At 34.9% G+C, this 24,673-nt stretch overlaps 3 protein-coding genes across 3 annotated transcripts; all 3 read left to right on the top strand.

Moving 5' to 3' along the window:
* Nucleotides 1-2,182: 2,182 nt before the first annotated feature.
* Nucleotides 2,183-3,141, top strand: LOC120000465 (zinc finger protein 5-like). The gene has a single exon (XM_038848555.1). It carries the CDS (start codon nucleotides 2,248-2,250, stop codon nucleotides 2,938-2,940), a length of 693 nt encoding a protein of 230 aa, XP_038704483.1. The 5' UTR covers nucleotides 2,183-2,247; the 3' UTR covers nucleotides 2,941-3,141.
* An 8,383-nt stretch (nucleotides 3,142-11,524) lies between these two features.
* LOC120000834 (chaperone protein dnaJ 16-like) lies at nucleotides 11,525-18,855 on the top strand. The gene is made up of 12 exons (XM_038848991.1): nucleotides 11,525-11,947; nucleotides 13,242-13,365; nucleotides 13,807-13,889; nucleotides 13,989-14,100; nucleotides 14,183-14,287; nucleotides 16,402-16,452; nucleotides 17,244-17,333; nucleotides 17,440-17,548; nucleotides 17,651-17,799; nucleotides 17,884-17,937; nucleotides 18,178-18,401; nucleotides 18,494-18,855. The coding sequence occupies exons 1-11, from the start codon at nucleotides 11,811-11,813 to the stop codon at nucleotides 18,394-18,396; spliced, it is 1,233 nt and encodes a 410-aa protein (XP_038704919.1). The 5' UTR covers nucleotides 11,525-11,810; the 3' UTR covers nucleotides 18,397-18,401; nucleotides 18,494-18,855.
* Nucleotides 18,856-21,767: 2,912 nt separating this feature from the next.
* Nucleotides 21,768-24,432, top strand: LOC119999821 (IAA-amino acid hydrolase ILR1-like 2). The gene is made up of 5 exons (XM_038847579.1): nucleotides 21,768-22,251; nucleotides 22,625-22,750; nucleotides 22,857-23,171; nucleotides 23,386-23,514; nucleotides 24,000-24,432. Exons 1-5 carry the CDS (start codon nucleotides 21,778-21,780, stop codon nucleotides 24,381-24,383), a joined length of 1,428 nt encoding a protein of 475 aa, XP_038703507.1. The 5' UTR covers nucleotides 21,768-21,777; the 3' UTR covers nucleotides 24,384-24,432.
* The last annotated feature ends 241 nt before the right edge of the window (nucleotides 24,433-24,673 follow it).

Here is a 24,673-nt window from a genome sequence, read left to right as displayed (position 1 = left end):
TATAAAAATAGTTACAAATTACAATTATTCACGACAATTTTTCATTTTTAGAAAGTGTTGTATGATAGCTTTATTATAGACATCATTAATTTTTTTTTTTCAATATATACGATCAAACTATCATTTAATAATTGAACTCCCTACAACACAAGAAATCACACTACATCTTATTTATTGTGCATGGTTTTTTTTTCTTTCTATTGTGGCTATTTGTTATGCTCAATACCACAAAATACGAAAGATTAACCGAATTGGAGGAACAATTTGTGGTTCGTGGCTTCGCACACATGAAATTCTAACTAATAACGAGTTGTCAAGTGAACTTCTTAATAATGACTTTCATGAGAACGTAAGGTTTTATTAATAAGAGTCATAGTTGTAAAATTATTTCAAATTCAAGCATGAGACATTTGTTATCGGTTAAAAATACTATTAATGGTAATAGAACTTAAACACTCAAGTTGAAAATCTTAAGTCTTAACCACCAAAACAACTTAATTTTTTGTTACTCTCATCCTCTCTACATAATTTCCATACCCATATTTAAAACACTAGGGTAGGTTGACACACAAATTTTATATTGACTTCTTGTATGTGTTTGTGAAGTATTACGCATTCCCAATAAATTTACTCAATCCAAACCCTAAATAATATTTAACAACACATTCCCACGTACCCCACAAAAAAAAAAGAAAAAAGAAAAAGAGAGTAGTTTACAAAGTAATTTGAATACACTAGAAAAAGGAGTGGGAATTGATTGACCATGAAACACCTGTTGGTGGAAGAAGTATAACCCAATAAAACACAATCTAGGATGAGACAAAAATATATGGAATTAATAATAAACACAATCTAAATAGTTTCCAACATGTCCCCAGAACTACCCAAAATGTGGGCTCCAAGTTTTAACAACTGTCCAACACAAATGCTTTTGATTATATATTAACTTATGACTTTGATTCACCTGAAAAACATATGCTTTTGGGTTATAAAAAATATATATATTAGGTTTTGTCTGCTCTAAGAAGATATGCTCAGATCTTATACAAGACCCTTATTAGTATATATGCTTACCTCATTACCCACTTATTCTTAATAAATAAATAAATATTCCTTTTTTTAATTACTTACCTTAGCAACTACTCTTTCCCTTTAAATACTATTCTAATGGCTTCCCCAAAACATATATATATATATATATATATATGGTCAAGATAGGTACATATTAATATCATTTTTTTATATGAGTTGTTGTGGGTGGAGAAGATAATTACAACGACGCTTCTTCAAGTGCTGAATAATCACATTTTCTCCGGATATCTCATCTTTCTTTTTTTTTTTAAATACATTAATGGAGACTATAGTGGATTGGACAATGCATGTAAAAATGTCATATGTTGTTATATATATATCAAAAATTATCTTATGCAGATGTCCGTAACTTAATAATTTGCGCACTCTATTTTTTAAGTGTTTTCAAAAATAAAATAACAAGTGTGACCCATTATTTTGGGTCTCATATGTTTCAAATTAATAATGAGATTGAGGTGCGTATGTCAATATAACTTATGAGTGTCCGTATAAGAGAATTCCCGATATATATATGTTTTTGGTAGAGGACAATGCATGAATCCACTGACTCATCAATTAATTGGTTTGTTAATAATTAAGATAACAATTAAATGTTAGATATGCCTTTAACGTACAGTGGGAGATTTGTTAGAGAAAGCCTTAATTCCTCTTGGAGATTACATCTCCAACTTTCTTTGACTTTTGTTAATCAATCAATCAATTAATTAAACATAATTATTTTATAATAATTAACCTTTATCCTCTCTTGAAGCATGGTATATATATATGATTTTAATGTCCAAGTGGATTTTATATATATATATATACAAAAACGTACACTGAATCTACTTTGATTGAGAAAGTTTATGGAAAATCTACTATGAAATGTGGAAAAAAAAAATTAAACAAAATTGCATGAGATGGCTTTTCCAATCTCTGACTTCTCTAAATTAGTTTTCTATTGTCTTCATAGCTTATATCCTACATATATAGTCTTAATTAAATTATTAAACACTAATCCTGTTTTAAAATGCAATGCATTGTTGGAAGCAACACCCATTTCATGACTTCACTATAAAAAGGTAATACAACCTCTCACAATGCTTATAAATCATCTTCTCCTCCTCCTCTTACAACTACTCTGAAACTTCATTCAAAAACTAAGTACTAGTGGACATGGACAAAGATGCCTATTATTCTAGTGTTGTTGATCAAAAGAAGCTTAAACTATTTGGGTTTGAGCTCAATTACCCTAGTAATAACACTGGTGAAGGAGATCATGAAAGTGTGAATTCATCAACAAGCAGTATTTCCCCTACAAGAGAAGACAACAACAAGAAGAAGCCTTTGAAGGACGACGACGTCGTTTTGGTCGTCGTCGACAACAAGAAGTTCGAGTGCCAGTATTGTTTCAAGGAGTTTGCAAATTCACAAGCATTGGGGGGTCACCAGAATGCACACAAGAAGGAAAGAATGAAGAAGAAGAGGTCACAACGACTTCAAGCAAGGAAGGCCAGCATCAACTATTATCTTCAGCCTTTTAATAATTACTATGGATTCAGTACTACTCCATGGTACTATGATCCTTCTTGTTATAGTAATTCATCTGATCTGTTTACATTTCATGAGGATCAGTCTCCACAGATTAGTTTCAGGCAGTTTGATCATCATAGTGATTTTCGTGTCAATGGGTCAAAACGGTGCGCACAGAGGCGAGAATCGGGTGCGTTTACATTAACGCAGGCTGATGAGAGATTGAAGGATCAGGAGATGATCACAAGGCCTGTGATTGTGAAGGCTGCTTCAAAGGAATCTTGTAAATCTTTGGATCTTCAATTAGGTCTTAGCTTGCAGTCAAATTTTAGTTAGAAATTTAAAAAAAAAAAAAAAAATTCTTTGATTTCCGAAATTGGCTTTGCATGTTTTGCCAAGTGTTATTAATTTATTTGGGGATCAATGAATTGCTAATTTTTGTTGCTTAGTTTTCACGTCATTGTATGTGTATACATAAACATGATTTGGTGTGGAAATATATTTAATTTTATTTATTTTAATAAAAGTAATCTTGTACATTTGATTCTTAAATGAATCTAAACATATAAATGGTTGAGAGATGTGGAATGATCGATCACCCAAAAAATAATTATATTGGATTCAAATTTTAGACTCTACAATTTTAAACGAATTGTGGAGTCTTCATATCCCTCTTAAAAAGAATAAAGAACAAACAGGTTGATTACGAAATTAAAAAAAAAAAATTTGAGGGGAATTTGAAGAAATTGCAAATGGTGTTCGGCTCGGTAGGCTCGCAAAAGATAATAACCAAGTGTTATGTAATATGTATATTATTATAATATTAGTAATAGACTAATAAAGTCCATTACTATTAACAAATAACAACCAATAGTAATACAACATATTTTTAACAAATAACAACCAATAAAATGAAGGGTAATCCAACTTAGTCACCAAATGTTTCCACGTTTCAACTTAAGACCCCAAAATTGAAAATTATTTCAATGTACACATACGGGCAAATTTCTCATTTTCTAGGCAGATTCCTTATATTAGATTTTTTATGTCAAATTAGTAGTTTGACTGCTCAAATAGTCGAAAATTTATCCGAATGTACATATTGGAATAATTTTCAACTTTTGATTCTCATGTTAGAATGTTCAAACATTCGGTGATGATCAAGTTGGATCTTATCAACTCTTTCAATGACCAAAATTCTATTACCCCAATATGTAAACCTCAGTTATCCTTATATAATAAGAATCCAATTATTGATTGTACAGTCAAAGGGGCACTTCAAAGGGATGCTTTTGTCGCCATGTAATAAAGCACTTGGTGATTCAAGCAGGGAGTGCTAATAATCTAGGGGAGCCAAAAGAGTGGACTTTGAGAGGAAAGCATGAGAGTCCTCTAGACACGAGGTGCCCGGCATCTTCTTCTTTTTTTTTTTTTTTTTTCCTCCAGTTCAAACACATGAGGCATTCGTGCTTGGAACCTTTAAAGACTAAACATGATAGCGAGGGATTTGAGCTTTTCATTACAACGGCACCACACCTAAATCTAACTTAGAAGCCTTCTTACGTACAGTTCTCGGTAGGGTCAGTAAAGGAGACGATATCTTAGGTGAGCATATTAACATTAGTTTCTTTTCATTTAATTTTGCCATGTTTATATGCATGAGGAAATTGTCGTACCTTTCCATAGTTGGTGAGTGGCATTGGGTTTAAGACTGGCAGGGTGTAGACGTGTAGTCAACCACTTGGCTCTTTTCGGACATGGGTACTACGATGTTTGAGGTTGGGAGTTTGAACGAATCAATTGAGATATTTTATTATGGAGTTCTAGTTCTGTGGGCTTGTCCTCCTACTTCCGGATCTCTGCCTGCATAGATTTCGGCACAATCTTTCTGGCAAAGGTGGGGTTCTTATCTAGGGCTGTTATCTTGTTATATTATACAAACCAAACTCTGTATAAACCCAATTCATACCTATATAGTCCAGATATCATTCAATGGGCCATGGAACATCCAATTTTGTCACAAGTAGAGAAACATATGGCCCAGTTTGAGAGGCCCAGTAATTAGATACACTGCTACATGTCATTTATGCAATTATTCTCTTCAACTGTTGTCATGTTTCCAAACGGTTGTTTGTTGTATATCAGCAAGTCATCATCCCAACTCCTTCGTCTTGACTTTTAGGGCCCGTTTGGTTTGCACTTAATGCAATGATAATGGTAATCCTATTGCATTACAACGTTTGGTACATATTTAACACAATAATGTAATGATAATAAGATTACTGGTAATTGAAAGCTTTACAAAAATGAAGAATCACAATACCAGATTTTTTATGGTATTCCAATTACAATTACAATTAAACCACAATTTGGACAAAAAACTCTCTAACAGAGATAACCCATCCATTCGTGTATCTCACTTGCAAAGTTGCGACTCATATATTTTATATACTTGTATATGTATGATGTGCAGAAATTCTCAAGTGCGAACATCCGCAACTTAATAATTTGCGCACTTCATTTTTTAAGTGTTTTCAAAAGTAAAATAACAAGTGAGGCTCACTGTTTTGGGTCTCATATGTTTGAAATCAATAGTGAGATTGAAGTACGTAAATTAATATAAGTTGTGGGTGTCCATATAAGAAAATTCATGTTTATATGTCAATATGTGTGTCATAGATAATAAATGACATATTTGTAGACCTAGAGATATGTGTATAAGCTTTTAGGATGAAAACATTAATTTAACATAAAATATATGTTTAAGCATACATAAACTTATATTTTTTTCTGAATCTTTTTTAAGTATGACAAACATTATTGTTGTATTATTATATTATTTTTAGAGAGAATGTATACCTATTTGTACCAAAACTAAATCCTACAAGTCAGTTGACACGTGGCAAAGAGAGACCCACAATGCACAAAATACGTTCAATCTCCTGGTGACACGTGACGGAGGCAAGGAAATTTTTAGCTAACCGGTGTTCATTTTATAGGTTTTTGATTGGTTGCTGCCCTGAAATGCAGGGATTAGTTCCCAGAAATTAGGGCTATCCGAAATTAGCTGTCCAAGAAGCTACAATCTAAAGAGTCTTGGTCCTAATGGATAGATTCGTCTCAAACGTGGTTTGTTAGATTATGATCGAGATTTTAGCAGGATAACATCATGGAGGAACCTAGAGAAACAGAATTATGTTAGTTGAACAACCCGTTTTCCTCTCAAACACATTTCCAGCTAAAACACGTCTCTACACAGCGCAAGCCACGTTCGTCCTACACCACTCAGAAGTATCCATTTTCACACGATCCCTTGTGCAGAAGAAGCAGCAAATAATCGCTATGAGCCATGTTCTCATGTTTCACCATGAGGCCTAAATACTAGCAAAGAAAAGACTTTCACGACATAAAAAAGAGATAGTTTCCTCCATAAAGAAGCAACAAGACCAGAAGGACACTGTCATTATTTCCACATTCATGAGAAAGTTGTAGTTACAAGCTCAGTAACCTAGTTACTCCAGCAAGCAGCAAGAGAGCAATTGTGCCACGATTCTCCACGACCAACACCTGAAGAAGAACAGAAGAAGTGCTCATCTCTTAGTACTATAAAAGAAGAAGAGAAAGAAGAAACAAGACACCCCACGTCAAACACAGACCCAGCATCTTCAATCATTTATTTGCTTTCTTAGGCATGGCTCTAGCCACTTATCTTTTTATTTAGCATGGCTCCACGCCAACTAGTACTTAGATTTACTTTTCCAAAAGCCCCACGGCAATGTTTTAGTTTAAGCTTGTAAAGCACACCTACATCCCAGGATGCATCCCATTTTAATGAAGATTCTGATACATTCCCGCAATGCGTTGTTTTCATTTCGTCCCAATAGGAGCTCTTTTCATTCTGATGATTAGTCTTCTATTTTTTCCTGATTTTTTCCAAATTGACATTCTAGACATTCTAAGTCCTTTTCTCGGCAAGGCAAACCTCGAGCCAATAGCTTGTGTTCTCTAACTGTGCACAGTCCATTGGGTGCAGAGGTCAGATTCGATGCAGAATCCTACAAACCATCCTATCAAATCATTTGGGCTGATAGCAAGCCTTGGCACACCTGCAAATCTAACAAAGCTCTTGTTCCCAACAGCTAGAATTGTGAGATCTCCTATCCAAAGCAGAAGATAACCAACATATTCTTGGTGCATCTGGTGGAACGTGAGTATTAGAAGCAATCAGTATTGTGATGTCTCATGTCCAATGCAGAAGACGATGAACAATAACCTAAAAACCATTAAATTATATTATACATGATAATTATGGACATGATACTTTAAAAAAAATTTCAAATTTCATTATAATTAAGTATATCAACCAAATACTTTAATATGATTACTTTGTAATCCATTTAATGTGGATTACATTGGAAAACATTAAAAATTGATTACAATTCCGTTTTGCAAAACAAACACCTTAATTGGATTACCTTGTAATCATATTATCACAATTCAATTATTTGTAATAGAAATCCTATTACCATTGCAATACAATGAACCAAACGGGTCCTTAGTGTGTTTGGGACTCACATTCACATCGCAGGCCCATGAATTGTAACCTGCCTCTATAGCATGCCGATGTAAACAATTCATTGTTAGGATCAAATTTTGAAGTTTTTGTCATAAGTTTAAACTTTTTTGGAATCTCTCTGACGCAGGCGGAAACAACAAATAAAGATTAAACCAATCTTCGATCTCACAAACACACTGGAATCCACCAGAAAATGAGAGAGAAATTCTATAGGGTTTCACTATGTTTCTTAGAATGAGAGATGATGACCACACCAGGGCTGGCTACAACCCTAAAATGAAGAAAACGTAAAAACATAAAATTACAACAATGCCCTTAAATCATAAAATGACCTATTTAATGTCTTAAACAATGGAATTTCACGAAAACAAGGTGGGGCTAGGGGAATAGGTGGGGGTTTTAACCCTCTCCTAGATTAAATTCAATAAGAATAATAGAGATAAGAACTAATCTCAATGCCAGATATTCTCAGAAGCCCAAACCACAGGCAAACAATAAAGCAAGAATAAAGATAAAAGAGACACATAGATTTGTAATGGTTCACCCGATCAATTTGATCTAATATGCTATTTCCACTTTATTGCTAGGCTTCACTAGATCATGAATCAAGAGTACAAACACCAAAAACTCACTCTCACAAGGTCAGTCGCACTCTATCCAACCCTTTTTAGAGGAATAAAACAATTATAATTAACTTACAACCCTAACCAGAGGAATAACCATAAAAAACAATGGACTAACCATCTGTCTCAGATTAAAACCAGTGGAATAACCATAAAAATAATGGAATAATCATCTATCTCATATTAAAACCAGTAGAATGGCACCAAAATTTATAGATTCTGAAATACAATCATCTACACATTCAGAACGTGAAGACAAAATAAAAAATATACCTAATTAATTGTCCAAAATTGGGTTACAACCAAGTCACAAATGGGTTTTCACTTTCTAGCAACTATTTCAATCGTTCAAGGGTTGAAACATGTAGAGCTCGTCAAGGCAAGTTCAACGGTGGTGGTGATTAACGAAGGGGTGGCTAGATCGGGCTCTAAATGTTTCGTTGGTTGCAACTTCAAGGCAAGATTCTGGAGAAATAGGCGGCTATTAGCAGCAAACAAAGGTTGGGGATGAGTCATGGTGATCCAGCGCTTTAGATCGGTAGGTCAGTGGCCCAAATCGGTGGTCGGATGGTCATCGAAAAGAGGAGCGAAAGAGAAAAAGTGAGGATGGAAAAGAGGAAAGAGAGAGAGTATTTGTGTTTAATTTTCAAAATAAAAAATTTATCCACATAGAATTGCTGATTGAACATGTCACCTAGACTTGGGCTACCAAAGCCATGGGGTACATGTCATTTTCGATAAAAAACCGATTAATGTTAAGAAAGTCGATCGGTTAAAACCGAATTGACTGTATCAATTAAATATTTTTATTTTTATATATTCATTATTAGATTATTGTTAGATATTTTCTACCCTAGACAGGAGATGTCACGTTTTCGGCAGTTGAGGCTAGAAGTGTTTGAGTTATGGATAGTGCTTGTGTTCAGGTGTGTCAAGGCAAGTTCAACGGTGGTGGTGGTTAACGGAGGGGTGACCGGATCGGGCTCTAAATGTTTCATTGGTCGCAACTTCAAGGCAAGGTTCTAGCGAAATAGGTGGTTGCTAGCAGCAAACGAAGGTTGGAGATGAGCCATGGTGATCTGGTGCTTCAGATCGGCAGGTCAGTAGCCTAGATCGGGGGCCGGATGGTCATCGAAAAGAGGAGAGAAAGGAGAGAAAGAGAAAACATGAGGATGAAAAAGAGGAAAGAGAGAGAGTATTTGTGTTTAATTTTCAAAATTAAAAATTCATCCACATAGAATTGCTGACTGGACAAGTCACCTAGACTTGGGCTGCAATGAGCTACCAAAGCCATAGGTTACATGTCATTTTCGATAAAAAACCGATTAATGTTAAGAAAGTCGATCGGTTAAAACCGAATTAACTGTATCAATTAAATATTTTATTTGTATATATTAATTATTATATTATTGTTCGATATTTTCTATCCTGGACAGGAGATGTCACATTTTCGGCAATTGGGACTAGAAGTGTTTGAGTTATGGATAGTGTTTGTGTTCAGGTGTGTCAGAACTTATCGTCACTCCAAAGATTCGTATACATTAAAACCGATAGATTTTGTCTTACATAAAACAGATTACTAGAACCGCCCAAATAGTCGGTTGGGCCTTTTACGGATTTTTTTGACACCCATAAGACTACAAGTATAACTCCTCCATTAGAATGTGGCATATGATTAATTAATAACAAAGTATTTTAGCTATTTTAATGACGATAACGTTTACCCACTCTTTCCAATAAAAAACACTTGTCTTCATTTGCAAAACATGTCATGCTAGGAATCCTCAATAGTCAAATAGGGAACCAAAAAAACAGAAATTCTACCAATTAAGTTGTTGTCATATTTCCTAGGACCAAACGGCAAGAACAATTAAATTATAAACTATTTAGGAATACAACTAATCGCTATCCCACAATTTCTGTTCTAGGTGATAAGATTTGAAGCATCAATTGGCCTTGCAAGTTGTAACACGCATCACTTATCACAATTTTCGATTAAATAGATAAACTTTCTATTAATACTTTTATTACCATCTTTGAGAGATTAAATTAGTCTGATTTTATTTTTCAATAGATATTAACAAAAACTGATTTAACAGTTGTTGAAATTGAAGAAAAATCATTCGAATAAATGAAAACAAAAACGGCACTTATGACTAGGTTTTCTTCGATTTATTTTTTAAGGAGTTTTATCAATCTAATTTTGTCATCAATATTGTTAATTTTACATCACATTTAAGATATTCCTCTTTTTTTCCCGGTCTTATTTTCTTTATTTATTTGCAATATTGTGTAAACATTAAAGTAGGGGTGGCAAAACTCTGTCCGGTTTGAATGACCGAATTTGTCTAATCCTGATTAGACCAAGTTTGAACATAAGTTATATATCCGAAATCTAGGTCCAAACAGTAAATTTTTGTATAATTTAAAACTGGGTCGGGTTCAAACACAGAAATATTGTCCGATTTACTTGTCCGGACCCTAACTAGAATTAAGTTGTTGTTCAATTTACTTATTCAGATTTAAATCTATATGGGTTTGATCAATTAAGTACATTCGAAATCCAATTCGGGATAGGGTCTCAACATGTAAATATTTCATAAACACATATTGTTGTCTGACCCAGAACCAACCTAGAATCGATTTTTTGTCATCCCTACATAAAATGTCGCTAGCCAAGGTTTTTTTATTTTTTTTATTTTTTTTTACCAAATAATGATAATTTCTCTGCAAAAAAAAAAAAAGAAGCAACTATTTTGGAATACAACTAATCTCTATCCCACAGTTTCTGTTCTAGGTGATAAAATTTGAAGTATCTCAAATGGCCTTGCAAGTTGTAACACTAACTTATCACAATTTCCGATGAATTAGGTAAACCGTAACTTTCTATTTGTACTTTTATTACAATCTTTGAGAGATTAAATTAATTTTATTTAATATGACAATAGAAATAGACGTATACAATACCCATGTATCTCTCAAACTCACATATATAATCCCACACATACACTCACACAAATGCACACAACGTGTTGTTTGTAGAGGTCGAACCGTCATACCGGGAAAATATACACGAATGATAAACAACGAAGCTAGCTCCGGTGTGAGAGATTACATTAGTTTGTTGGAATTGAAGTAATCATTCGAATAAATCAAAACAAAAACGGCAGTTATGATTCTCATCTACTCTTTAATTATTTTCAGCAATTATGTAATTAAATAAATTAATTTGGCTAATAAAAACTCATAATTATTCACTACCTACCTCAAAAAGAGAAGAAGACGATTGAAGGAGAATTAAGAAGCGCTGCCCCGAAATGTACCAAAGTCAAGAATCATCATAATCCAATCAATTTAAGTAACTTTCTTAATCACTCTCACTAATTGCGGTTTAAGTAAATTGACCTTTTAAGATTCATTAATTTGTTTTTATTGTTTCCCACTCTTCCTTATCATTTGAACTCTCAACATTTCCACTTTTTTTTTTTTTTCGCACTTACGTCCTTGTCTATAATAGACGGTGCGCGCACTGCGCCCACCTCTCAACCTCACCCTCACATGCGGCTACAACCCTTCGCACGCGCACTCACACGTGGGAACACATGGTATCTGAACCTTGAACTCCAGTGCGCATTGTACACTGTCAGCGCAGTATATCAAGTACCGCATCTGTTTTTGAATTTTTAATAAGATAAGAGCAGAAGTAACAAATATTACAACTAATTTGCCCTCCAAATTTCTCGTTGTTCTCTTGTCTCTTTCCTTTTTTTTTTCTCTCTCTTTCCTTTCCTCCAAAGCTCCAGCTTGGGAGGTCCTATGGAGTCAATTTATTTCCTTCTCTAGGGTTTCTCAATCGCTTTCAACTTTCTTTGTTGCCAAAGACAAACTTTCCGAGAAAGTTTATGGAATGTGGGGGAATTTGAGGGGAGGATCTTTACTGCTGGAAATTCGGGGTCTCAGGAGAGGTTTTTAGGGTTCTGAAAGAGAAGGCGCCGTTTGATTTCGAAATGCCAGCTCATCGTTCTAAGTCGGAGAAGCACGATTCGGCGATGCAAGTCCGGCGGGATCCCTACGAGGTGCTTGGAGTGTCCAGGAATTCGACCGACCAGGAAATCAAGAGCGCGTACCGTAGATTGGCTCTCAAGTATGTTAATTATGTTGTTTCGGCCGTTCTTAGATTTCTGTAGTCCTGTTATTTCGTGCGTGCTAAAAAGTTTGGTTGTTGTTGGTTGTTTTTGGAGCGTAATAGCGCTTTTAATAGAAAGATATGGATCTTTGCAGACTTGTAATAGAAAGATATGGATGTTTACAAATTTTTTGTGTATCCTTTCTTCATAATATTAGGTATTGCTGATTATTCTGACTCTTATTGTGTGTTAAAAGTTGATATTAAATTTGCCAACCATCATATTCAGAGTTTTCATTGAAAGAAATAAAAGCCATGTTCTGATGTTCAATCGTGAGTACAGATGCGCACTAAAACAGTAAAAAGATGCATACATTGAAGAGAAATATTTACTGAGTTATGACCACCACTTAGCTTTCATTGTTTAACTTTTTACGGTTGATCTGGCATCTGGGGGCTTTGCTATGTACTGTGAGCTGCTCATAAGAGACTTAATAGTAAGACAGTGTTTCAGTATTTTATTGGCAAGCCAAATCTGATACAAATCTGATATTTGTGACCTCGTTTATGACTTGAATGGAGAAGTCCATTCAATAAGATAGTAGACCTGTCTAGCATTTGGGGAAGATTTGGAGGATAACTGCATTAATAGTGATATAGATTTAATTTTCTATGTTTTTTCTGGAAGACTCCTCTTTAGAACATTTACTTTGTGTTGATGGATATACTAATGCAATCTGTGAATGTGAAGACAAATTTTTAAGGACAGCAGAAAAGTTATAGACTTACAGTAGAAAAAGTTACTAGTGAGTCCTTTGATGGTGGGACAAGCAGTAAATGGTAAGCGTTGGCTAATTTTATTGAAATACAACTGCAGGGGCAACCTGCTTTTTTAAGCAGATGGGATGCACCAGTTGGAATTGTCTTTGTACAAGTTACGCTCAATGTTAGAGACATGAGATTACTCCAATATTTAGCCACTGAATTATTTGCCGTTTAGCTGTTTGTGTTGTGCAAAGAGATAATAGTCGTCTGTGGTTGAGTTTGGTGCTGCATATATTTGATATACATTATCAGTCAAAGTTCTCAGGGATTTTTGGGTCAAAATGTTGGAGGGAGTTGGCAGCTATTCTGTTCAATTTTGCATGTATATAGCTGTTCTGTTCAAGTTTCAACTATATACATCAATTATATATCTACGTGCATACGCACATTATATATATATAATTTCTTGTTTGTTAGTGTTCTTAAATTTTCGTCCTTTGCCATATTGTGGCAGTCTAAAGTTCCAATTGTTATTTGATATTTTCAGGTACCATCCAGACAAGAATGCAAATGATCCTGAAGCTGCTGATATGTTTAAAGAAGTCACATTTTCCTACAACATACTGTCCAATCCAGACAAAAGGCGTCAATACGACACAGCTGGTTTTGAGGTGAGATGTTTAGGCTGTCCAGCTTGTGTATGCATTAGATTTAGGAGGAATACTTGCGTTCTTTTCTTATTAACAAGCACAACTTTTTGATAACAATTCTTCAGACTACATGTTGGTTAATCTGGAAAGAGCGTAATTCCAGAATTTTTCAGGACAGGGAATGCTCTTTTGGGGTCTTTTTGGATGGTTGGCTTGCTGCTCTTAAACTTTGGTCGCATGGAACTTGTTCCAATATTTTTGAGAGTCTTGGCTCTTGATTTGTATTTGCTTTGCTTTGGGTTGCACCCCTGGTGCCGTTAATAAAAATTTTTCTCTCAAAAGACATGGACATTTCAGTCATGGTTTTAATGAGTCTTCTTGTTAGTTGTAACTAATTCACTGCTGTACTTGGTATAGATTGTAATTTCGTGCTAATACACTTTCTCTATCCTTTTTGAAAAGGCCGTTGAATCTGAAAGCCAAGATCTCGAGCTAGATCTTTCGAGTTTGGGAGCAGTAAACACCATGTTTGCAGCACTTTTTAGGTTAGTCTATTTCAATCTTCTAATTCTTTAATTTTTATTAATATGTTGATGATTTTATGAGTTTTTTGAGTTCTTATTTTACTGTTTTCTGCATTATAGTAAACTCGGGGTGCCTATCAAGACTACTGTATCTGCAACTGTGTTGGAGGAAGCACTTAATGGCGTGGTCACTATTCGTCCTCTTCCTCTTGGGCAATCTATTTCTAGGAAGGTGGTGTCTTCTTGTAACTGTTCTGGTAAAGTTTTGTATTTGTCATGGTGTGCTCATTTAAAACATTCTCATCTTTTAACAGGTTGAAAAACAATGTGCCCACTTCTACTCTGTCACAATAACTGAAGAGGAAGCAAGAGCAGGCTTAGTATGTCAAGTGCAGTCATCTGACCGAAGCAAGTTTAAGGTTTATGAAATTTTGTTACTTGTCAACATCGTATTTTCAAAATTTTCCTGTGGTTCTATCTGATTATATGACTTAGTTTTTTGTGGAGCATGACTCTTTGTGTGAATATCGAATCAACCAAATTATGAAATGGCACATTTGGCATGGATTATTCATCATATAGCTTTCTGTTAAGATGAATAGTATGGCTGGTGCACAACTAGTATTCGAATTCAATGCTTTATTTTACATTTTTGGACATTCTGCATCATAGGTGCCTGGGCTGCAGAATTGGTGGTGGATGAATGGGGTGGGTCAATTCTATAATTGATTCTTTGCAAAGTTTAATGTTCTAATCAGGGGGACTATAGTATTATGCTATAGATTGTTAGATCTTATCAATGAGGTGTCAATTCTCATTTGCTACTCAAATCTAAGTGTCTTGGTGTGGAAGATCACCAAATTGTTTCTCTTGCCAATAGAGGTTTCTTGGTAGATGGCAGAGATTGTCTTCATTTGATAATAATCTTGGTTGTTCTTCTGTATGATGTAAGATGATAGAAAGGCAGATTTTGTTGAAGGGTATTTGGAAGTGATTGATTTAATTTTGTAATGCTTTTAGCAGTCCTCTATCTTATCTTTGTTGCTCGACTAGAACTCAATGCTAATTTCAATGTGTTATGTGATGGTGAAGTTGCTCATTACAACAGAGACATCATAAATTCGAACCACTATAAGTACTCTTCTCTATGCAGGAGTATGGCCTTCTACATCTGACCCCTAATAAGTCCTGTTGTAACAGCATAAACCCCATTGTAGCAGCATGAGCCTTGGTCACTATGTTTGACCTTATTATTGAAATGTATTTTAAAGATCATCTTTTGGATTGAGACATGAGCTGTAGGCACAATGTGTAGTGTGCCTTTTCAAGTTTGTTGAATAATCACAGGGGCTTCTTGAGCCAAATAAATAAAAAAAAATTTAAAATAAAATAGAGTGATCACAATGGGAAGTTATGGTGCAGTCAGGTCATTGAGGTTAGTGGCATTTGATATGTTTAAGTGATTACATAGGCATGCTTTTACCTAGAAGATATTATGAAAAAGGTTGAATGATATGGAAAAGAAGAGGTTATTGGAAACGCCAGACAGGTAGTCCTTTTATGTCCAGTGATTTATGGTTCTATTTTTCCCTCATTCGGAATATTGGTTGTAATGTCTTGTTTATTATCATCAACCAAGTCCCTGCTCACATTGATAAATTTCTTTTTACCCAAAAGAAATTATCAAGGTAAAAAGAAATTTATTAATGTGAGCAGGGTCTTGGCTGGTTTTGATGTTAGATATTAAAGGATAAGCTCGTTTTAAAATTTGAGTAAAAAATTGAAGTGAAAACTGTACCAAGGTTGTGCAATGATTTGTGTTGCTGACAAAACAGTGGAACTGTGGAAGAGGACACGAGACTATGAAAGCCTGAGCTTTCTGTGGAAGCTGAAGCTGAAATAAGACTGATCTCTGCCATTGCCCTAATCATATTGTGGATCACAAAATGATCTGTGATGTTTTAGAATTAATCTCTTTTAAACAAGTCATTGAATTGGGCCTATCCTTTTTTTCTTTTTCCTTTTGGAAGAGTTCTCATTTACACTGTCTATGTAAAACTTTTGTTCTTTCCTGCCCTTGCTTTTACTTGTATGTTTCAGTGAGTTGCCTTTCTTTTATTTCAAAATTTTGCCCTTCTTATAACCTTTTCTTGGGTGATAATAAAAGGAAAAAATAAAAGGTTCCTTGAATTAATTTCTTTTATGTCTCACTGTCAATGTAAATGATCATATTTGAATTATTTGATTTTCATGAACTCGTTAGACTTTTTACTCTATGAAGTTATTGTAAATTTACTCTTTTTTTTTCCTTCAAAGAGCTGTGTTCTTGAATTTAAAAGTCATAATGTATTTTTGGAGCTTAGATTAATGAATCACTTTCCAAAATATTGGTGACCGATTGCTTCTACTTCTTGATTCTGCAGAGTACCATCAATACTTGAGTTGTCTATTTTTAGTTGGTTTTTAGATGATGATCAACATTTTTTATGTTAACAAAGACCATTAATCTTGCTAATATATCGGCTTTGTGCAGTTATTATATTTTGATCAAGAAGAAAACAGTGGGTTAAGCCTTGCACTGCAGGTACAGTCCCCTTCGCTGATTTTTGTTGTGATTTCTCTACTAAATTCTCAATCTGATTCCTTTCTTGGAGTAATGATAAAGATTATGGTGGGTCTGTTTTAACCAACATCCACCTGAATTTCAAGACTTTACTGTAAGAAGATTACTCTCTGATCTATTTTCTCTCCTGGGAAGTTCATTCATGTAGATTTCTCAAGTTTTTCATAAAGGGTTCCTCTGGTTGGTAAAGCTATAATGAGAAGCACATTCCCCAAGTTTTTTCTTTTTTTTTCCCTTAAATCATTGGGTGTTTTTGTAATTCTAATTCCTTAATTTTTCAATATATTGTTCTTTCCTTTTTTTCCGCTCCTCCAATTGTTACAGATATTAGTTTCCTTCAAAACTTTTTATATCTGGATCAACGCATTGAATATTTTTGTGATAGAATTAGCCTTAAGAAGAGCGTTCCATTTGCGCATTGACTATTCCTATGTCTACTTATAAGGACTATTCCCATGTGTATATCTTTGGTTAAACTACCTTAATTACAGGGCTGGTTGATGGTGTCCCACAGTTGAACTATGCTTCGTCTTACCTTGTTTCCAGTCATTTCTTCTCATGTTCCACATTTCCACTTTGCTCCTTTGTCATAGTTTCTGCAGTTGCCTTAGTTTTGGGAATATTGTGTGTTTACCCCTCAGCACTCCATGTGCGATTTGTGTTTTAGATGTGTGTGTGTTCGCTTCCCCTTTCCTTTTGCTTACAAGAAAAGAAACTTATTGTTTCTGGTGATTAACTTGTTTTTGCTGTAGGAGGATTGTGCAAAAACAGGAAAAGTTACATCAGCTGGAATGTACTTTCTTGGCTTCCCTGTTTATCGGTTGGATCAGACAGTCAATTCGGTAAGTTGATAATAGTTAAGATATATGCATAGAGTGGTTTCGTCATCGTCAAATTTGGTTGTATTGTTGTTGATCTCTTTGGTTTTTGTTATTGTTGTCGCTCCAGATGGCTGCAGCAAAAGATCCAGATACGGCATTCTTCAAAAAACTGGAAGGGTTTCAGCCTTGTGAGATAACTGAATTAAAGGCCGGCACTCATGTATTTTCTGTTTATGGTTAGTTCCTCGGGCATTCCATCTATGACTGGATTTGTCTTGTCTCATGGTAATTTATCAGAATGACTGAAATCTGCACCTTCATATTCGAACTTTATGTAGGTGACAACTTTTTTAAAAGTGCAACCTACACAATAGAAGCTGTTTGCACTGCTCCTTTTGTCGAAGAAAAGGAATATCTTAGAGCCACTGAAGCTCGAATTTTGACAAAAAGGATGGAATTGTCAAAGTTTGAAAGTGAATACAGAGAGGTCAGACTTAAACTTAATTTATGCATGTGGCTGCTTTAGCGTTGTGTTTTCTGAAAGGAAATAATAAAACTGGCTTGTTGACAGGTCTTGGCTCAATTTACCGCGATGACTAGTAGATATGCGAAGGAAATGCAAGAGGTGAGTCCTAACTTTTAAAACCTGCCCCAGATCATTTTGCCTGAATAATAGGTCGTGAATACTCTTTTCTCAGTGTGGTATTCAAGTTGCTCAAAAGTGTGTTTGCTTTTATACCTCTGATTATACCATATCTAGCGTAAGCAAAGAAATGTTGAACTTTTATTGCCATATTTTATTCAAGCCATGAGGTTTGAGCACAGTTCTAGTTTCTCATAAGCTTTTCCTCCACGGATTTTGCAGATTGATGAGCTTCTGAAGCAAAGGTACGAAATTCAGGCCTCATATACGACCGGTGCTTCAGTGAAGCGTAGTACAAGTAAGAACAGGAACCGAGCTCCCTCTCCAGAGGCCAAAGAAGATGGCCAACATAGGGATAAAAAGCCTTCCACCAGGGATAGAGCTAAGAAGAAGAGATGGTTCAATATCCATTTAAAAGTTGACAAAAGAAAGCCATGCTAAATAAAGTAAGACTGACAATCATTTCTCTTAATTATGTTCTTTTCCTAGTTTTGCCAATTCGTCAATACACCCTCTTTGGTTTTCTTTATTTTGAAAGATGTGAAGAGCCTGAATCAGCTCTACCGGCGATGAATCAACCCGCGTCCACATGTCATGTGGTATGTTGACATCTATACAAGCAAATTGTGATGCTTAAAGTTATTCCCGCACTAGAATATCAATGATGGAAAAGATGGTTTTGGTGGAATGGATCCAATCCAACATTCTAGCTTGTCAAGAATTAACTACTATTCATTGTGTAAATTTTTTTTCTCCTATTTTGTTTCCTTTATAATCTATTCTCAGCATTTTAGTTCTGTAAATCTGAAAGCAAGATTTCTTCTACCTGCCATGGACAACGACCTTCTACCTTTCTTGGAGAACGACGTTGCTACCCTCTTAGATTGAAATTCTTATTTAGATTTTGTTTCTCTAAAGTAGGTTTTTTTTTCTGAAGAACAGGACTACAGGAATCATTAGGAGAATGATTCATTCACAACTAAGGACAAAAACTGGAAAAACAGAAGGTGCATTCGTTTTGGGTAAAAAAAGTGAAGTTGAAGTATGATGGTACTATGATATATATTTAAAATCGATGATAATTATGAAGGTGTATCGAATTAAGATGGTGAGGGGATGGAAGTTTGGTTTTTTTTGGTTGAATTCATGAGCAATTATTGAAGCAAGTACATTGGTCCAATGTACTATATGGTTGGGTAGCCGTGTGATTGCAACTGGTTAAAACTATTGTTGTGGATGATAGTGTAAGCAGCGGAGAAAGAAAAGTTCATTTTGGTTTTGGTAATTTAAAATAGGCGTGAAGAATGTTGCTGGTCCCCTGATTGCGGATGGTGATGTTTGAAAGGTCAATTTTATTTTGACACATTTATCGCTAGATATTTTTTGTGTAGTAGATGACAGTAATTTTCATTTGTATATATATATATATATATATATATACATCAGTTGTCAATTGTGTGAGATAGGGGTGTATACCGACCGGGTTTCCATACCCGGAACGACCCTGCGAGGGGCCACAAAATAATTGACAGTATTATAGAGTGAGTTATGTACTATACAAAAGTATTGGGAAATTTTGCATCTCAAAAGATGTCTTGGTTACATATAGCAATAAATTTCTTCCTCTAATTTTTTTACCTTCATTTTAACTGGGCCGGTTCTAACCACTTTAGTGCCCAAAATTGCACGGTAAATTGGTGTCTTATTGAAGAAAAACAAATTGTAAAGGGAGATGGTTCTCACATAATTTTTATATCAAAAGTGATCAATAAATTTAAAACAAAGTTTAAATACAAAACATAAATATAAATTTTGATTTTGGTACTTTATAAGTAGCACAATTCTATTAACATAAAAAAGTTTATCCATCAGGTCTTGCTTAATAGAAATCTCTCGCCATCTCGGGTTCTATAGGCACTTGAGCTAGTAGACAGTAGAATAGTAGTGATGTGTGTGCGTGACAAGGTCTGAGGAAGAGGAGAGGGAGGAGGAAACTTGTTAAGTTTTTTTGAGTTGATTTTAGGCTACTTTAAAGTTTTTTAAAATTTTGGTGTCTTGAGTCAGGTTGGTGCCCAAAGCCCTAGCTAGGGCCGCTTTAGGTTAGAGCTGGCCCATTTTTACCCTTATTCATTCAAAGCGTCGGATATTTAAGGGACCTTATATATGTGTTCCCACATGTCACATGTATGTATTGAGAGTTAAAATGATAGTATTAGTCTATAGCAAATGATACCTACCTAATCACACAAAGCACGCACACTACTGCCTACTGGTGTCCCCACTCCCCCACTGTAAAGCTATACCCAATTCCAAGCACCAGCTCTTTTTATCCATTTATAGCTTAGCCACCATCATGCATGTACATTATTCCTTCGCAGAAATAATAATAGTCCTAATCGTTGATGATTTGTTACCAATTTAGAAATCCATACGTGCTTTGGTCCAAAAAAAAAACAGGCAGCTTTGCAGATTAGTGGTTGAATCAATGGGAGATGAATCCTTCAAAAACAAATTAAAAAATAAATAAAAACCTTTGAATGATTAAAGTATTTGAGAAAATATATATATATATGACTTATAGTTTACCAGTCTCATTCAATAATCAGTAAATAGGCAGATCATTCAGAAATAGTTAGTGGTCCTGGAACATCAAATTAATCATTCAGTTGATGTGATGCCACAAAATCGGTAATATTGCCAATTGAAGAGATTGCTTGAATGGGATTTTGGTTAGTGAATCATACTCACATATTGTCGTATCTTTAATCCCTAAAATATAGAGAGATTAAAAAAAAAAGGCCAGTTATCTAGAAAAATCAATAAATACTCTTATTTGGTAAGAGAGAATAAAAAGTAAATATTTCGCGATAGTGACTGTAATTACCCCCAAAATCCCCCAAATCATGTTTCTTTTGAGATTTTGAGAATCTGAGATATTGACTGTTCGGATTTTTATCATTTTCGTTGAGTATTTCAATTATTATATTTGGTGATCATGAAATTAGAATACAATTGATTTTGAAAAAAAAAAAAGGAAATGATAATGTGTGTCCTTAGAGCACAAGATAAAGATGAAAAATGTGCATCGAAATCTGAAAAATATATATATTTTAAGTTTAAAAAATCAAGTGAGAGAGTGTTCATCGCAATATGTCATGTGTGAATCCTTAACAAATGTCCTTAGAACATACGTTATCAATACCTCAAAAAAATCTTAAATCCCAAACATTAAACCCTAAATTTTAAATAGAAACCCTAAAAAACGCTAAATCCTAAATCTTAAATCATAAACTCTATTCTAAACCCTAAATTCTAAACCCTAAATTCTAAAGCCTAATAACCCTAAATCCGAAACCACCCTAAACACTAAATCTTAACTCCTAAATCATAATAACACAAAAAAAAAAATGATTTGGTAGGAATTTGGAGGATAATTACATCCTCCATTTTCCAAAATTTTCAAGGCCACCGGCGTCAATTGAGGAATTAGTCTATTAATGTACCCTTCAATGGACATTGATCGTATTTGATTTTTTGGTAGCACGTGTCATATTGTACTGTATTCTCAAAATTTATTAGCCAGAAAGGGATCATTGATTGGACCCCGCCTCTATTGGGGTATTTGGGTTTGGGTAGGTTCTCATTCAAACATATGGATAAGAATCAACCAAACAGTAGTGCCTTGAAGCCACCCATTGTAATTAACCATGTGATTCATATGGTGGACGCACCAGCAAAATAAAAAGATCTCACATATCCTTCCACACACACACACACACACATGAATATACATATATACATATATATATATATAAACACCCCATGCCACTACTGTTCCATATCTCTTACAAGCAAACACATATGGCCATGGATGACCTTGTGCAAAACATTCTGACCCTAATCATTGTTTCTATTATTACCATTATTATTACAACACCCATTTGCTGCTCTTCTTCCGATTTCGTGCCTCCGAGTCTTGGGATTGGCACCAGTACTTGTTTGGATACCGTTCCACAAAATCAAAATTCTTCTTCAACCTTCAAGGATCGGATAGTCGAGCTGGCGAATCATCCAAACACGGTGGATTGGATGAAGAAGATAAGGAGAGAAATTCACGAGAAACCCGAGCTTGCATTCGAAGAATTCGAGACCAGTCAAGTCATTAGGCGTGAACTTGACCGACTTGGTGTGGCTTATCGGTGGCCGGTCGCACGGACCGGTGTTGTGGCTACGATTGGGTCCGGTTCACCGCCCTTTGTTGCTTTAAGAGCCGATATGGATGCCTTGCCAATTCAGGTCAGTTTAATTACTTTTATTTATTCATTTTAAAATGTTAATTTTCAACAATTAATTAATTTTGTGTTCTATACATACATACATATGTGTGTGTATATATATATATATATGTACAGACAAAAGGCTAGAGAATACTCACCAAAAAAGGTGAAGTGTACCCCTAACACACTGTTTCAGTGGTAGATGATCAACCACGCAATTAAATAACTTGATTAGCTGGTTTTTAGGGTATGGAAAGATGAATTTGTTTTGGATAAACAAAATGTTGTTTTTTTTAACTGGATTCGACAATCATAATTTATGATTGAAGATTTTCACTATTTTTAAAATATCTTTATTATCATGTTAAAAAAGTAGTATTATTCCGTCATAGGAATTGGTGGAATGGGAGCACAAGAGTAAACTAGACGGAAAAATGCATGCTTGTGGTCACGACGGGCATGTGGCGATGCTCCTTGGCGCTGCAAAGATCCTACAAGCTCTTCGAGACACATTACTGGTTAATAGAAATTTGTTTCTATATATATTTTAGAAATTAATTAAACCTAATTATGTTGTGTATTGATGATACATATCATGATTGATGAATGCAATTGCATGGCCAGGGGACTGTTGTTCTGATATTTCAACCAGCGGAAGAACAAGGGCAAGGAGCAAAAGAAATGATTGAAGAAGGGGTGCTTGAAAATGTGGAGGCCATTTTAGGGTTGCACATGGTGAATAGGTATTCTAGTGGAGTTGTTGCATCAAGACCTGGAGAATTTCTTGCTGGCTGTGGGAGTTTCAAAGCTAAGATTACTGGAAAAGGAGGTCATGCAGCATTGCCACAACACAACATTGATCCAATTTTGGCTGCCTCTGCTTCTGTTATTAGTCTGCAAAACATCGTCTCTAGGGAGACTGACCCTCTAGATTCTCAGGTACACACACACATATATATCCCCGATCGAAATCTCCATTCCTCAACCTCTTATATATAATTTGTTATTTTATCATTCAACCCATTAAGTTAACTTGTTGGTTTCTGCGTCATTTCACGTTATTTATACAATATTCTAACACAACCCGATCTTGCTTAAAAGATCAGTAATATTTTCAGTTGCTTATAATATAGTGTTTGAATACTTTTATTAGGTGGTTTCTGTATGCAAGATTCATGGAGGAACTGCATTTAATGTCATCCCAGACTCGGTTACAATTGCTGGAACGTTTAGGGCTTTCAATGACAAAAGTTTCAACGCGCTGAGGGAAAGAATAGAGGAGGTAACTAAATATTTACATGTATAGTACACCTGCTGCAAAATTAAGCTATAAATCACACATTAACTAACAGTGCTATATATGTGTATGCAAACTTCTTTTTTTGTTGGAAAAATATTAATCATATGAATGATTATAAGGTTAGGAAAAATTATACATTAATCCAAGCATGTATGCATATATACAAAGCATATATACAAGTATTTGCTAACCACGTCTGGGCTTAATGGGCTTAATTAAGATGGATGACTCTATGGTGGGTTGTTCGAACTAACTAGAAGTATTTCCTGATTCCATGGACCTGCGCCCTTCCGTGTAGGGGTTAGGAGCCCCGTTTCACCCATATGGACTTTAGCCTAGTCTTACATGTCGTTAGCATGGTGTGAACTGTTCTAACGAGCCGAAGTTTACGCCCCATGTGCTGTCCGAACTCCGAAGGACATGTTGGACTTGCTAATAATGATTATATATGTCCTTAATTATGGCAGGTTATAAAAGGGCAGGCAGCGGTACATCGTTGCACGGCGGAGGTTGATTTTGTCGGGAAGGAACACCCGACACTGCCTCCAACTGTAAATGATCAAAGAATTTACGAGCAAGTAAAGCAAGTAGTGAGTGAGATTGTAGGTGAAGAGAATACAGAAGTGGCTCCTCGCTTCATGGGGAGTGAAGATTTTGCTTTCTACTTGAACGAAGTCCCTGGTAGTTTTTTGTTTTTAGGCATTAGAAATGAGGGGAATGGATTATATCCTCCTCATAGTCCTTATTACACCATTGATGAGGATGTGTTTTCTACTGGTGCTGCAATACATGCAGCATTTGCACATTCTTACCTTTCAAACTCATTAACAAAATTGGACTCTTCTTGCTAATTAAGATGAATATTCTCTACGATTTCTTTCATATGAGATTTGCCACTCATTATTACGGATTATTACTTTCTCATTGCTTGTACATATATATAATTTTTATGCAGCATTATAGCAATCTATTAATTGTTAATGTTAATTTGTTGATTGTTTTTTAATAAGACATTATTATGACAGTCAAAACACTAAAACAATTTTTAATTTTTTTATGTTGTTGTAATTTTTCATTGAGGACACGAGTTTTTTTTTTTTTTTTTTAAATACCACTGAAAAATATGTTTCTCATTGAAATC

This window comes from Tripterygium wilfordii, chromosome 6 (assembly GCF_013401445.1).
Source record: "Tripterygium wilfordii isolate XIE 37 chromosome 6, ASM1340144v1, whole genome shotgun sequence".
NCBI classification, from domain to species: domain Eukaryota; kingdom Viridiplantae; phylum Streptophyta; class Magnoliopsida; order Celastrales; family Celastraceae; genus Tripterygium; species Tripterygium wilfordii.
Note: the sequence above shows the minus strand (reverse complement) of the source record. Positions and strands in the feature narration are given on the sequence as shown.